The 14,169-nt window shown below is 48.6% G+C and overlaps 6 protein-coding genes across 6 annotated transcripts; 3 read left to right on the top strand and 3 right to left on the bottom strand.

Annotated features, from left to right (window-relative positions):
• Positions 1–732: 732 nt before the first annotated feature.
• On the bottom strand, positions 733–1,838 carry V8C40DRAFT_272106 (cytochrome P450; the record flags this gene model as incomplete). The annotated part of the gene is made up of 4 exons (XM_083220319.1): positions 733–833; positions 887–1,076; positions 1,129–1,173; positions 1,236–1,838. The coding sequence occupies 4 exons, from the start codon at positions 1,836–1,838 to the stop codon at positions 733–735; spliced, it is 939 nt and encodes a 312-aa protein (XP_083079135.1).
• A 3,176-nt stretch (positions 1,839–5,014) lies between these two features.
• Positions 5,015–6,419, top strand: V8C40DRAFT_279328 (NADP-dependent oxidoreductase domain-containing protein; the record flags this gene model as incomplete). Its single annotated transcript, XM_083221217.1, has 4 exons — positions 5,015–5,124; positions 5,183–5,521; positions 5,568–5,634; positions 5,677–6,419. The coding sequence occupies 4 exons, from the start codon at positions 5,015–5,017 to the stop codon at positions 6,142–6,144; spliced, it is 984 nt and encodes a 327-aa protein (XP_083079134.1). The 3' UTR covers positions 6,145–6,419.
• Positions 6,420–6,904: 485 nt separating this feature from the next.
• Positions 6,905–8,076, bottom strand: V8C40DRAFT_9599 (uncharacterized protein). Its single transcript, XM_083223662.1, has 4 exons — positions 7,404–8,076; positions 7,290–7,336; positions 7,098–7,159; positions 6,905–7,017 (listed from the first exon to the last, which is right to left on the bottom strand). The coding sequence occupies exons 1-4, from the start codon at positions 7,703–7,705 to the stop codon at positions 6,973–6,975; spliced, it is 456 nt and encodes a 151-aa protein (XP_083079133.1). The 5' UTR covers positions 7,706–8,076; the 3' UTR covers positions 6,905–6,972.
• An 831-nt stretch (positions 8,077–8,907) lies between these two features.
• V8C40DRAFT_9650 (uncharacterized protein) lies at positions 8,908–10,151 on the top strand. Its single transcript, XM_083223668.1, has one exon. The coding sequence runs from the start codon at positions 9,395–9,397 to the stop codon at positions 10,037–10,039; it is 645 nt and encodes a 214-aa protein (XP_083079132.1). The 5' UTR covers positions 8,908–9,394; the 3' UTR covers positions 10,040–10,151.
• A 112-nt stretch (positions 10,152–10,263) lies between these two features.
• V8C40DRAFT_260465 (uncharacterized protein) lies at positions 10,264–10,599 on the bottom strand (the record flags this gene model as incomplete). Its single annotated transcript, XM_083219146.1, has 1 exon — positions 10,264–10,599. One exon carries the CDS (start codon positions 10,597–10,599, stop codon positions 10,264–10,266), a length of 336 nt encoding a protein of 111 aa, XP_083079131.1.
• Positions 10,600–12,906: 2,307 nt separating this feature from the next.
• On the top strand, positions 12,907–13,456 carry V8C40DRAFT_229998 (uncharacterized protein; the record flags this gene model as incomplete). The annotated part of the gene is made up of 1 exon (XM_083212606.1): positions 12,907–13,456. A coding segment is annotated over exon 1 (223 nt), but the record flags the coding sequence as incomplete, so codon positions are not given.
• Positions 13,457–14,169: the final 713 nt, after the last annotated feature.

Raw genomic sequence — 14,169 nt, 5'->3', positions numbered from 1 at the left:
ATAAGTAATGAAGGGAAAAAATAAATAAAATCAAAAGTGTTAAGCTTCAATGGAAATAAGAAGTTCTATAACTAAATTCTAAATATAATAAAAGTAGAGAGAGAAAATAACTATATACGTAGGGAGTAAGGAGGAGGAGTAACTAGGTACACATGTAATAAGAGAAGTCCCTAATATTTTCCTTCAATGTTGTTTTATGTATTCGACTGCCTTCTATGAGTCGTCGTCGCCAAGTTTTCCTCTTATCCATCAATTTATGCCCTACGAACTCTGACCTGAAGAACCGCACCGGGGTTCGGCATATTAGAGATTTTGTGCGCAATATTTGCAGGACGAATCGCCTCCTGGTCATGACCATCTGCTGTGCCGGCAAGCCTGAAGTCATAATTAAGCAATAACTCAACAAGCAAGTTCTTCACTTCGTAAATGGCAAAAAAGCGCCCAGGGCAAGCGTGTGGACCATGTCCGAATGTGAGATTGTCCTTGGATCGTCAGCACATCTGGAATTAATTCTGACGGCAATGAACTTACCAAACCAGTTGAGGCCGCTTGATGCTTCGATTCAAGCCCAGGGACCTCCCTCAGCCTCGAGTATCTGAACCCATCAAAAACATCTGGGCCGGCATTACCAGCTTCCACGTTGTTTCCGAGGCTGAAGGACTTATTCGTTGTTGACATGCTTTTCTCACGTTAGATATTCCTCTGTTCGGAGATGGCAATACTGGCAACAACTCACGCTAGTCCATGATGAGGGAATATAATACGCGTGCCCTTTGGCAGCTTGATTCCGTTCGAGAAAGTAGCGTTGCTCAACAGTTTGTAGGCAGGTGTGACTAATTGCGGTCAGATTGTGGCTCCTAGAATGTATGGTCATGGTCCCTCATACCGAATGCAAGACTGTTGAAACGTTGACTCTCCTTGATGAAGCTATCAAGCTTCTTCATCTTTGCGAAAGCAGCCTTCCCAAGATAAATGTGGCCGTCTTCATGCTGCTCGCCTTCTTCTGCAACCACAGTTTCAACCTCTTCACGGAGCTCCCCGATGTACTGAGGACGAGACGCAAGATCGAGTATAGCCTGCGCATGTTCAGTTCGTGCCAGTCCACAAAATCTAGGTATATTTGCTCACCATTGCAGCTGTATTGCTAGTAGTATGAATGGCAGCAAATGATACCTGGGATAGTGTCAGATGACCAGTATGCCTAATAGGACTCAGGCCCTAGGTAGTACTCTTACGCTCATTTGATCCTCACCAACTCTAGTGGCGGTTTTGTCGCTGTCTGGGATATATTTCAGAAGCCATGATATGAAGCATCCAGTAACCCCAGCCTTGGAGGGGCCATCCATTGTTTTCTCCGCCGCAAGGATCTCGGCAACAAGGGGCCTCATCCATGTCTGAGCCTTGGTCATGTACCCCCTCGCCCTCCATACAGAGCCCAGGAATGGTGCCGCAATATTAGACAATACTGGACCAAGACCCAAATAGTCATCTTGAACTTTTGAAAGGGCCCTTGTGTAGTTGATGGATGCATCAAGCCATTCTTCGCTCCTGCTGAGCGGGCTTCCTACAAACACCCGTCCGCTGATCAGGGCGATCATCCGCAACATGGCCGAATTTATGTTGACTGACGTCCATTCTGACTGTATGTTGAGCTCTTTGAAGGCATACTTCGTCTCATCCTGGATCAGTGGTAGAACAATGTTGAGATTCTTTGAGAGATCTTGACGGATGGCAGAGTAAATCTCCGTATTTTGGACACCTGCGCGGGTCCAGTGGCCCATGAAGCATTCATTCCTCTCCGCGCTAACGTCTGCCGCAGGATGTGTTTTCGATTCCATATACATCGACATGGGCAGGATAACAAGTTGTGGGTTGGCAGGGATAATGAAAGGAGTATCTGGATACTAAAATACTATCAGTATTTTCGCGGCGGTAATGTCAGATAACCATTGACTTGCCTTTTCGAATCCTTTTAGAACGGCTTGCGAGAACTCGCCATCACTCGCAGAGCCCATTACGGGAAAGTCCAGCTTTGGAGATCTTTCTCTAACGAGGAGTCGAATCAGCCATACTGCGGCCCCAAAGAAGACCGCAACAACAATTTTGTAACCAGACATTACTCTGAAATGCACGAGTGGTGGAGTGTTCTCAATATTTGGCATTCCAAGAGATGGAAAGCGGACAGAGGAAGAGCATTATATAAATGTAGTGCAATAGAATTTAGTGTTTCTAAAGTATCGTTACATAGTAGACACTGTCCGCGCTCCGCGGACTTAAGTGTAGTCATGGCTAGGTTAAGTGACATATTATTCCGCGGATACGAGGTGTATCCAGGAGCGCCAATCTGGACGGCGGCATGGCATGAGAGGACGCTCGCAGCGAGATTATAGGAAAACATCCAATGGAAGTCAGGTGTAGGATTCCAATGAGGCGCCGCGAACTTTGCCTCATCCTTCGCGAACCTGCTACTATACTTCATGGATCCCTCTACCAACTCTTCGCAATATAAACCATTTTGTCACGACTCCAAGGCAGCTATCATGTCTATGATCTCATGTAGGAGCATAATCACTTTCCCGCTACTTCAAGACACGCCTCCAGTCTACGGTAGGATACCTCTATTTTACGATAACATACCTCAAAGTACATAGGCAGATGAGAATTTTAGCACGTAGCCAAAGATTACATTCAATGTACGGCTATCTATTTGATGTTGTACATAATTAGACCCTATCCAGCAACTAATAAACCTGTTTCAAACTTAAGAGTCTCTGATATGGTTAGCAGTCGGTGTCATCAATACCAAGTAGAGGGAAACGAGTTAGGGATCTCAGGACAGCCAAACAATACAAGTGCACAATTGTAGGTATAAAGGTTCAATTTGCTATAGCCTAAAATGACGAATAGAAAATAGGCCCCAATTAATCTCCCAGAGAGTCTAAATGGAGTACAAGGTCCTGCGAAGCAATGTATGGGCCATCTACATTTCCCTATGGTTCTATTGTAGAGATTCATCTAGTACAGATGACGTCTTTTTGAGTAATTAGCCGTCGACTTGATAGCCTGGATCGTGATGCCGGAGCTGTGGCCCTGAATCCGTATTCAGATCTAATTAGCGAGTTGCATCTGGCACCGGCACACCCGAGCACTATGGGCCGGCACTTGATTCCAAACGAAATAGCAAGGATCACAAGCTTACGCACAAGGGATGTTTAGCTTGTAATCATCTCGCGAAGCTAAGTCTAGTCCCCGAGCTTCAATGCTTGGGCCAATCACCTACAACTCGCAGTCGTATCGTAGCGCATGATGGAGTTATGACCAACATGCGCACACCTCCAGGTGCTACAGTAGTTACACGGCAGCTCGGGGTTTAAGACTGCCGCTCAGTTCCGTCAAACACTACCCGCGGAGACTTAACTCCAGTCTCTCCTGTAAATACTCGTATTTCGGGCATTTATTAGGTACCTAGTAGTTGCCGTTCGGGTAGGGGTAGCCAGAGCGGAGAATCTGCAGGACCCTTCTACATAAAACAACTGCCTGGTCTTTGGCCTTTGATAATACACAAAAGGAGAAATTCAAGAGTTCATATCCCTTTGCTCAGCTATAAGGTTTCTAGTCTTTGCTATTTTATTGAGGAGATATATAAAAAAAGAGAAAGCTCGGTTTAACTCATACCCTTTTAAAAACCTAGAGTATTATAGGATAACTGCTTTCCTACGCCTCGATCACATACATATAGTCTAGGTTATTGCTCTGGCGTGGGTTATAATAACCTTGGTGGGTTATGGCCTGGTCAAAGGTTATTTAGTAGTTAAACCCTTTGCAACATTAGTAATTCTTAAAACTTAGGCATCTCTTTGGCGGGGTTTTTATTTTCCGGAGGGTATTTGCCTAGGGGTTTTCCTATATTAGCTAGCGTGCCCAAAAATAGTCTTTTATATAGACTACGTTGTATATTCCGACGGTTGGGAGCGGAAGAGGGGAATACTTCCCTTGGAGCAAGCAAAATCCTGTAGATCCATAATTTCCTTTGGGGCCGGATGTATTCATTCCGATTCTAGCAAGTTTTATCGTCAACTTCGAGTGGTTTGTGACCCAGCGTACTCAAATCCCCCTGCTGCAGCATCTCAACCATTGTCATAGCTTCTTTATCATCTTCAATCACAGCCGGCTTAGATCAAGATGTTGACGCCGAGCAACAGTCTACTACAAGTGTGTCATTTTCAAACATATGACCGATCACGTTGACGTGACTGCTGAGGTTCCGAATGGCAAAGACGTTGGCGAAGGAACTACAGAGTTGCCCTATCTAGTCGAATTTCTATCAGACGACACTTAAAATCCGATGAATTTCCCTTTCATATACGGCTCAGGCTGTCATCTTCGCAAGTTCATCATACACTGGAGGTGTTTATTGAAGTGATTGAGTCTTTCGACGTGTGGTCTCGCTCCCAGCATCTTTGTGTTGACTCCTTTCCTGGGGCCTGCTGTTGGTACATCGGTGATATGATACTCTAGGAACTAACGCGAAACGCGTTACAATTCGCTAGAACCTTCGAATTTAGGCAAATCATTCAAGTAGCTTCCAAAACAGAAAACCTCTTGAAAGAGGCAAGGAGTGGAATACAACGTCGCCTATCACATACACATTATAGTGGCAGACCGGCGGTTGTTTTCACCCACCGAATGAGAGGTTCCGCAAGCTAAGATTGCCCGTTGTATTGACTTAACACCGAGCCGGTTAACAGCGTGCCGGAAAGTCCGCGGGTTCTAATACATAGCTTTGAAGCATGATAGTTGGGCGTGATGCCGGAGATAAGGTCTTGTTAGCCGCTATCAGACGACATAAAGCAGACTTTGATCGAAGGCACGGAGTATAAGGCTGGCGGTATAAATTACCTCACGAGTCACATTGAAGAAATGCTCGGGATCTTTCCGCTCCAACCGAAAGGCTTGTCGTTATCTGTCGCTAGATTTCATCATCCATCTCACTCGTTATATAGTTTTGCCCCTGATGGTCCCTTCGATCCGACTTCCACTTCGCCAAGTCGGCAAAAATGGCGCCTTTGCTACGCAGATTGGCTTTGGGGCAATGGGGATGAGCGTGGCCTATGGTACTGTTTTGTCAGTCGTACATCAAGTCGTTCAACTAGCTGAGACCTAATGTTTAACATGGCAAAAGTTCTACCGAAGATCGGCTTAGGCTTCTCGATCGTGCTTGGGAGCTTGGCTGCACGAATTGGGACACTGCTGCCCTCTACGTTGACTTAGAAGAAGTTATTGGAGAATGGTTTACACGGCATCCTGAACGTCGCGCCGACATTTTCCTTGCAACAAAATTTGGTTTCAAGAAGAACGATGATGGGATAGTAGTTGATGCATCCCCCGAACACTGCTTGGAATCAGCAGAGCAGAGCCTCAAGCGTCTCAACGTCACATGCATCGATTTATTTTACATGCATCGCACCAATGGAGAAGTTCCTATAGAGAAAACGGTTGGGGCAATGAAAAAGTTGCAAGAGTATGTAGAACCTGGCGTGTATTAAGACACTGCTGATACTATCCAGTGAGGGGAAAGTCAAATATCTCGGTCTATCCGAAGTCTCCTCGAATACGCTCCGGCGTGCCTATACAGTCGCTCCTATATCAGCTGTCCAAGTAGAATATAATCCTTAGACACTTGATATAGAGGGCTCAGCTGGCACCTACTTGCTGCAAACTTGTAAAGAGCCTGGCGTCGCTGTATTTGCTTACTCGCCGCTCGGCCGTGGCCTCTTGACTGGTCGTTTCCGGTCAATCGACGACTTTGACGAGAACGACTCGAGAAGAAGGTTTGATCGTTTTCAAGGTGACAACTTCTCCAAGAATCTCCAACTGGTGGACAAGTTCAACGAAATAGCAAAAACAAAGAGTTGTACATCTGCACAACTTGTCCTTGCGTGGCTTTTAGCCCAATACGAAGCTCTTTTCGTAATCCCTGGAACTAAAAACATCGAGTATCTGGAACAAAATGTTGGAGCAGCTGGTGTCAATTTGTCGAGAGACGAAGAAAAGGCAATTAGGAGCTTGGTTGAAGAAGCAGGCGTCCATGGGGGTCGAAATCCGTTCGCCGGATCCTTTCACGATACTGTGCCACTAGAATGATTTGGTCTATCCTGATGAAATTAGCTTTGACTGAATCTGAGACGCTCAACGGCTGCCCTTCGCCGATGCGAAGGTAGCAGGCTTGTATTAGCCCTATCAGGGAGGGGCACCGTGACATATAGGTAGTCATGATAAGAATTCAAGTAGCATCTATGGGCTTTCTAAGAAAGAGAATTCCAACGATCTAAGGTTTTCTATATATCTAAAGCTCGCTATTTAACAAGACAACCTCTTGACAGGCGCCGTGCCTTAGACCAGACTCAAGCCTTAATACTGCTAAGACGAGATGTGTCTGTCGAATGTCCCTGGTACAATATCTATTGACTGATGTAGATTCTTTTCTCTTTCCTTCTTTCAATCAAGTTGTAGGATCCACGAGATGCATGAAATTAGGAATCTGGAAAGCTAAGTCTGATATGAATGCGTCAGGTTGAAGAAAAGGCAGTGTTTGCTGGTTTGGAGATTTTGGTGCGTGTCGAAGAGCTGTCTAGGTCACACATACGTGGTGGTAGTTGCCTCCCCGTTTGTTTGCTTCAAGCCAATTCGGTGTCGCTACTTCAAGTCACGCAGATTCAAGCTTTCACGGTATACGATTTCTTGAATCACTCATACTGTCACGCCAGATCCGTCCTCCGGGCTATCCTCTCTTGCCTCACTACATGTAGTAAAAACAATAACATCGGGAGTTTCTAAAGGCACTAAATGGCGGCATTAGCCTTTAAAATTGGTGTAGAAACATATCTGAAGAGTGTTTTGGGTGCGCTCCGGGAACTCAGCTTTGAACAACTCATGCATCATTTTCCGAGTGAATATTGGCCACCTTCAATGCTACGAGGTAATTATTCTCGGCTGAGTTGAAGCAGTTTCTCCTCCCTGAGTTTTTTAAACCCAATCAGCCTCTTGTACAGTCTGTTTATGGTGTTTTCTATGCTCCTTCTCCGTTGTATACGTACCTTGTGCTTTGCGCTAGGTTCAGCAACAACTCTCCCATTTTGAGCAGTACATGCCTTAGAATCTAGTTGAATTTGATAAGACCTGTAGCTTTGAAGCAATCCAAAGTTGTAATTGACGTTGAAACTGCCTTGCAGTGATGCCGGCCAACTATCTTACACAACAGTCTCACTCATCTTCTTCGGAAAGCATACCAGAATAGACCACCTCGCGTGTTCTCTTGTCACATTCATTCATATGACTATGCCCTCGGAACAGCCGACATACACGTCAGCGCCCTGAACTTGATGACATTTGACTGCACATACATAAATACATAACACATAATACATGATATGTATATTGGTTGACACCTCCAAAAAAACCAACAGGTCACAAGCATCCGTATAAAAGTATAATTGTCATAACCACGCGTCTTCGTGTTCTCGTTATTCACAATATGACTATTCACATAAACACTGCCACAGCACTCCGTAAACCAATAATCCTCGGCAACATATGACCAATCCCAAGGTACCCTTCCATCATGACACATCACTTCGCCTTCATCGAAAACCAGTAGAAAAAAATAGGGCGCCACATCCCGAACGCATACACCCCATCCAATCATCTCAGCTCATCGTATTATTTTCTTCCCTCCCCCGTAGGGCTATCCCCTTTCACCGATTACGATACGATACAGCCCACTCTTCTCCTCTCTCTCAGCTGAGAAGCACATCGCCGCATGAGAACGCACGAGGTGGCGAAAACACAGCAGCCATCTCTAGCTCTTACATAACCACATTTGGGGCTAAATCTTTGCGGCCGTTTGCGTAGCGCGCCCTCCAGAATTACGAAATACGGAAGAAGGGGAATCCTGGTTCCTCCCGAGTTGACAGATCATCAATCGATAGCCGGATCTCCCGTCGTCATTTTGCAAATCCCAGTTTTGTTGTGGGTGACGCAGACGATGGTGGTGGATGTCATCGGCTGGGCGGCGGTTTTTTGTCCTTCGTTGACAGGGCTGAAGGGGAGGCGTTACACACACACAGAGACATTCATACTCACACTCACATTCACATAGAGAAGGGCTGTTTACTATAGTAGTTGATGTGGTCACCAGCTATCTGTTACGACACTTGTCTAGCTCAATCGAAACAAGGAATCAGATAATGGTTAAGCTGAGAGGGGAAAGGACTTTGTTTGTTCGGTCCCTCTGCTGAATGCCTCGGGATACAACAGCACAGCCGGCTAATGTGCAAAAAAACAAGATGAGTCAAGTGGTCTAGTTCTTAGTCGTGTGCCTTCTGCCGCCAAGTCATGTACATGGGATACACAGCCTACATGCTGTGGACAAAAGCAATGCAATCGCAATGACAGCAGCAGTTTGCGAAATCACAAAACGATGCCCGTCAATGACACGTAGGTTCATCCAAGACGGGCAATGCAATGCAGATGCAAAAGCGCAAGCAGAGCGTGCCATGCAATCTGGAGCCTGGCATACCAATCTGTCCTCGTACGTTTTTGGCTCCAATGCACGCTTGATGCCGGATTCCAACATTTCGGCATCATCACGACGACGTCTTTCTCCCCTTTCTTCACGCCCCCTCCATCTCCATTCCCCCATCTCGAGTTTGAGTCCCCTTTTTTATTTCTCCTCATCTTGGGATCATGGCCCCCACTGGCTCCAAGGCCTAGCTCGGTTGTCGTTATGCACAGAATACCGTCTAGGCAATGCACACTCCCTCTTCCGGGCAATCCTCCCACCTTGCCTCATCCATCGTGATGGCCACGATCCATGACGGCCAGCAAGCGAACGCCTCACCTGAAAAGCGATAAGCCCCGACCTTTGGCGGAAGAAGGAGGAGGAGAGGGGAGGGGAAGAAGGGGAGTGGAGATGACTCTTTTGTCTCTCTCCCATGTCCACTCAGCTAATCTGGACTTGACTGCCTCGCTTCTGCTACTCAACTTGTACAAACACTCGTACACATACACACACGAGATGCCCACTTGCTTGCACTGCAAAGCATGCCTTGCTGCGGGCAGGCTGGGGTCGCATTATAGCAGGCAGAGGGAAAATAGCATCACATCAGGAGATAGATGCTGCAAACGCAAGCGAGGGACTGTCACCAGGGCCATGTCACTGGCTGGTCAATTGAGAAAGATGCTGTGCGAGATATAATTCCTCCGCGAACAGCTGCAACTCGACATGATCTCGGCTCGAACAACACAACACAACAACACACAAACCCGTCAAGGAACATACATGGGATGGTGGGTACTGTGCAAATGCCTGGCAGTTTGAGGGCCTGCCACATGTATGCTAGCCCCGTTGTCTGCGTGCGCCGGTTGGAAGCCAAGTCAAAGCTTACAAGGGCACTCTATCTTGCCTACGTGCTTAGACTGTAGATGCACCTCACGCATTTCGAACTTGTTTACGTGGACAAGCGATCACTGCCGCGCCTTCTCCTGCCACCTGCAGCTTTCGGCCTTGGTGGCTCAGCTTGTACGGTGTACTGTAAGCATTAATGCCCTCCGTATCCAGTCCGTTTGCGCCGTCAGCTTAGCAAGCTGCTGGCATCGCTGGACCATTGTGCGTAGACGGTTTAGTTCCACTCGCAGCGTCTTTCCCTCTCCCCGCGTTTGCGAAAAGCTGCCTGCATGGTTTGAGCCGACTGCGGAGATAAAGGACGACCTGCGATGCATTGCGATACGATGGGCTCTCCCTTTGGTGGATATCAAAATGGAGCTCAGTTCCCTCTCCTCTTTATTCCTGCGCGCAACATTCATTATCTGGGGGAAGCCGCCCAACTGCCGCTACCGCAAAAGAGGATCGCGAAAAACAATCGGAGGAGGGGGGAGTCGCTCGGGAGGGACGCCGTATCGGGGGGTCAATGGCCGAAGCCGTTGGAGGTTTTTCCAGTGGCTAGTGCTGGCTGCTGGCTATGGCGGTTATGTACGGTAGGTAAGGTGGTATGGCGTTGCAGCATGATGCGATTCTTGTCCTATCGGTCCATGTTGACGCAGTTTTCTGTTGTTGGTTCTAATGAAGATTTTTTTTTTTTCTCCGTCTCTCGCTTCGACGCCCGCTCGGGCAAAAATCAAGGAATTTTGCCAAGGAAGTTGTTTTTTTTTTTTATTATTGTGACGAGTCATTGGAAGTTGAAAATGGCTCCTGTTCTAGCACTTTTAGCCTTCCGGACGGACCGGCTCGTCGGACACCGTTTGCTCAACGGTCCAAAGTTTCTGCTTTTTGACAGTTATGAACTGTGTGAACTGTGTTGAGAGGCTTGCGGCTTGTTGACTTCCAGCCAATGAGCCCAACTTGAGCTCGTGAGAAAAGAGACAACAACGCCACAGCAAGAATAGGTAATAAAACAGCGTATAATCCACACGAAAGACCAGCAAAAACGAAGAAGCTGTAAAAAATTGCCATTGGACACTTGGTGGTCTTCTTGTAGGGTAGGCGGGCACGCCAAAGCAAGTGAGTGGCACAGGCGCGAGAAACAAAAACTTATGCGCCATTCTGGCGTCTCGACGACTCACGTTTCAACGGCCTAAGCTGCAACAAGAGCCGTGCAGAGTAATATCTGACCTGTCGGCTACAGATGCAGCCGCATCCAGTTTAGCTGGCAGTACATGAGTAGCTACTCCGGAGATACTTTTGGCTCTCAGCAGCAGTACGCGCACGGGTACATACAAGACCAGAGGAGAGTATTAGCCCAAACGCAGGCAAGGCACAGGCACAAGCATCATGTATCCTGTATGTGACACATTATCCTCTGTACACGTAGCCAAAGCCCATTCATCCAACGACTTCACGTCCTATCTCCCTTTGTATTTCCCCCACCAAGCTTGCAAGCGACGGGCCAAACCATTGAACGAAATAGCAATCGCTGGCCTTTCGTGGGGGAGAGACGGCCGCCAGAGATTGGGCTAGCTGAAAGCCGAGATCTCCACAGACTTGCTGCGTTGTTCTGCCCTGAATCTGCTTACTGGAACACGTTTGATGCCGTGCAGGCTATGGGACGAAAGGAGCGAAAGCGAGATACGATGCGATGCGATGCTAATGCACTCAAATACCAAAGAGTGATGTGCCTGGTCCAAGCATGTGTCAATGGCTTCAGTGGTATGTAGCAAGCAGGGCGACAGAATTGCTGCTAAGGGCCAGCCACCTGAGCCAAGTATTAATCCTCGTACTTTGTAATTACCTACAGTATGTCTTTTTAACCCGGTTTTTCTTTACGTGTCTCTCAAGTCGGAGTATCTGCCATGGCTATCTTCTCGGCGCTGTTGGTTGTAGGTGGTGTGTGACAACGTAGATAGCATGCATTATCCCGAGCAGCACTTTATGTTGACTTTGCTTCCTTGGACCCTTAATTTGTGACTCCGACTTGGCTTTTGACATGGGGGCTGGCCAGGTATCTCTTCTCGTCCCGTCTGCGCTTTTGCCTCGAATGATAATGGAGAAGCCATGCCTCTACAAGCAGGCAAACCCGGCTCAAATGGTCAAAGGAGCGCCGCTAAGGCCAGCCACGCTGCCAGAAATCGCCTTCTCTCCGCATTGAAGGAGGGGCCCGTCATTTCGCAGCCATTGCTTTTTTCGAAATAATTACCTATTCCATTGGGCTTTTTTTGCTTTTTGTCATCGGCTCGCTTACTGCCGCAAGCCAGCCGCCCGCCCGCAAAAAGCAACGTCTTAGCCTGGAAAAAAAAGGAAAAATCCAGCAAATAAAAGATTAGTATTTGCGTGACTGCTTCCTCCTGTCATGCCACGAGTTGGTGGCGGCGGCAAGGGAAAGTGGTGCATCGCGATTGAGCCCACCTCAGTCATTGAGCTGCATATCGATGGATGTCGGGGCCTTTTTGGGCTCGCTGTGGATTACCTAAAGGGCTGGGCCCTGCATATTGGCCAATCTCAGCACACCCTTGCCTTCCGGGACCCAAGAAAGCAAGCAGCAGTCAAGCGCCGAAACCGAGCAAAATACGCGCACAAGACCGTGAATATGACATGAGCCGACGACCTTGCACAATACCCAAGCGCAGCATTTATCGTTGGATGCGACTTTACGTTCGGCCAAAACACCCCGAAACGCCCCAATTGCTCCGAACAAGTCGCCGCTTCTCGCACTATTTGCGGACGGCCAGACCCCTCTGGGCAACCGCAATGTCCCGTGTCTGCCCGGCCTTGTGGATATCCGAGACCCTTGAGGGGTGGCTGGTCTTGGAGTCTTGCAGCCTCATCGGACGCTGCAAATCGCAGATGACGCTCGCCTGGTCGGGGGGTTGACTCGAGTATGCATGTCTCAGCCTCAGATCCGATCTGAGGGTGAACAAGAAGATGGAAAATCAAGAAAAATAAATATCCATCCATCCATCCATTGAGTAGTTGGCGCCCCGTCTCCATGGATGATCCCTGATGATGGTGATCCGTCATCGATGGAAGATGGAAGAAGAGTCGCTAATGTAAGACATCTTTAGGACCAAACAATCCCCTCATCACAAGCACAAAGCGCTTCAGCTCGTGGAGACGGCGCGACCCCAGCGGCCGCCAGCAGCGCACAAGCCAATATGGGGTGCGGAGCCGCTTCTGCTCGCCGTGTCTCACCGTTCGTCTCCATATTCTGCCCTATGTACATACGCTGGGTTAGCTAGGTGTGGACTAGCACTTGGCTGTATATATCCATGGATGCTATATACGAGCATAGGACTAGGCAGTACTGTATTCAGCAGGTAGGGGGGGAGGATCCTAGTGCGTGTATCGGCCGGTACTCGTCACATCATGATCATCAGCGACGCGCGCGAGCTCGGCCCCAGCGGGCACATCAATGGGTCTTGCGTTCGGCACGAAATAGCTCGAAATAGGGCCTCAGATCAGCCCCATTCCGGTAGCCTTAGTCGGTACACGGGTCAGCCTGGACCATGACGCTGGATCGCACAGCCTCCTTGCTCTCCAGACGGGCCTCACACCAGTGCCAAATTGGTCCCAAGTCTCTTCACTTGGACTCATCAGCACGACACCAGCTCACATCAGAATCCCTTCAAGTCCAGTGACCACAGGTTCATGTGGCTAGCCGCCACAAGGCCGATGAGAGGGAGGGGGGGCTGCTGGCTGGCTGGCTGTATTGCTTCCTCTTTGGGTTGTCTGCTTGCCCTGCTTCGCCCGCCAGGTCAACCAAGGCTGCCAGATGACCTGGCCTTCGCTTCCTTGCCGGCAAACAAGGGGAGATTTGCCCTGCACATCATCGCCCCAGGTTTGACGTTACAACGCGGGTACAGTCAAATGAGATAAGTCCACTTTAAGAGGGCGTTTATTGTCTCTTTTGGCAGGGAACGGCCGCCGAGGGTGACATGAAAGGCCTGAAGGAATGGGCGTACATATACACGACCTATGTATAGCACTTGATATATCAGCCGTCACTCGCATTCCCCAATCTAATCTGCCTGTTACCTCAGCGCGTACGACAAGGCTGCTGCGTTTCTGACGAGAGAGATCCGCCACAGCTCATTGGATGCTGCACAAAGACGGCTATGGGGCTCATCAATTGGCAAACAGTCCCCTCGTCCTTCTCCACCGCGTTAGCTTGGACCTGCGTCTGCATGCTGCATGGTTGACGGAAAGCGGTTTGGCGTAGCAAGATGCGAGGCCAGGCTACCAACGAGACTAGCAGAAGGGGGGAGGGTGGTCGCATCGCAGCACATCGCATCGCATCGCATCTGCATCGCATGGCATGATGGTCTCCACGTCTCGTCCGGTCTGCCTATCCAAGCGACCTGGATGCCGAACAGCGCACAGCTTCATCTCTGCTCCCCTATTACTTACATTAACCACGCAATCCTTCGAGGCCAATGGCAGCCTGAACCGGGCCCAGAACCATGCAATGCAAGGTACACGTAGGACGGCCGTTTGTTGAAAGAGGTTAAATGTCCAGTTTGCACAGATGAGCCCACATCCGGCCAGTGACTTGCATGTACTTGTGGTACTTGCGCTGATCAGCCACCCCACTTGCCTCAGCCTTTTCTGCACACCCCTCCCAGCTTCTGATTTCTTACTTGCACTTCCCCTCTAATCCCCACCACCGGTCCAAATGTCAA

Source organism: Trichoderma camerunense, assembly GCF_050948025.1.
Source record: "Trichoderma camerunense strain CBS 138272 chromosome Unknown V8C40scaffold_1, whole genome shotgun sequence".
NCBI classification, from domain to species: Eukaryota; Fungi; Ascomycota; class Sordariomycetes; order Hypocreales; family Hypocreaceae; genus Trichoderma; species Trichoderma camerunense.
This window is presented reverse-complemented; position numbering and strand designations above follow the sequence as displayed.

Coding starts and splice junctions, on each gene's coding strand:
- V8C40DRAFT_9599 (XM_083223662.1), bottom strand. CDS start 7,705: ATGATTGGATGGGGTGTATGCGTTCGGGATGTGGCGCCCTATTTTTTT. Junction 7,337..7,403: donor ATTATGTGTTATGTATTTAT/GTATGTGCAGTC, acceptor CCGAGGGCATAG/TCATATGAATGAATGTGACA. Junction 7,160..7,289: donor ACGCGAGGTGGTCTATTCTG/GTATGCTTTCCG, acceptor AAATTCAACTAG/ATTCTAAGGCATGTACTGCT.
- V8C40DRAFT_9650 (XM_083223668.1), top strand. CDS start 9,395: ATGCTAGCCCCGTTGTCTGCGTGCGCCGGTTGGAAGCCAAGTCAAAGC.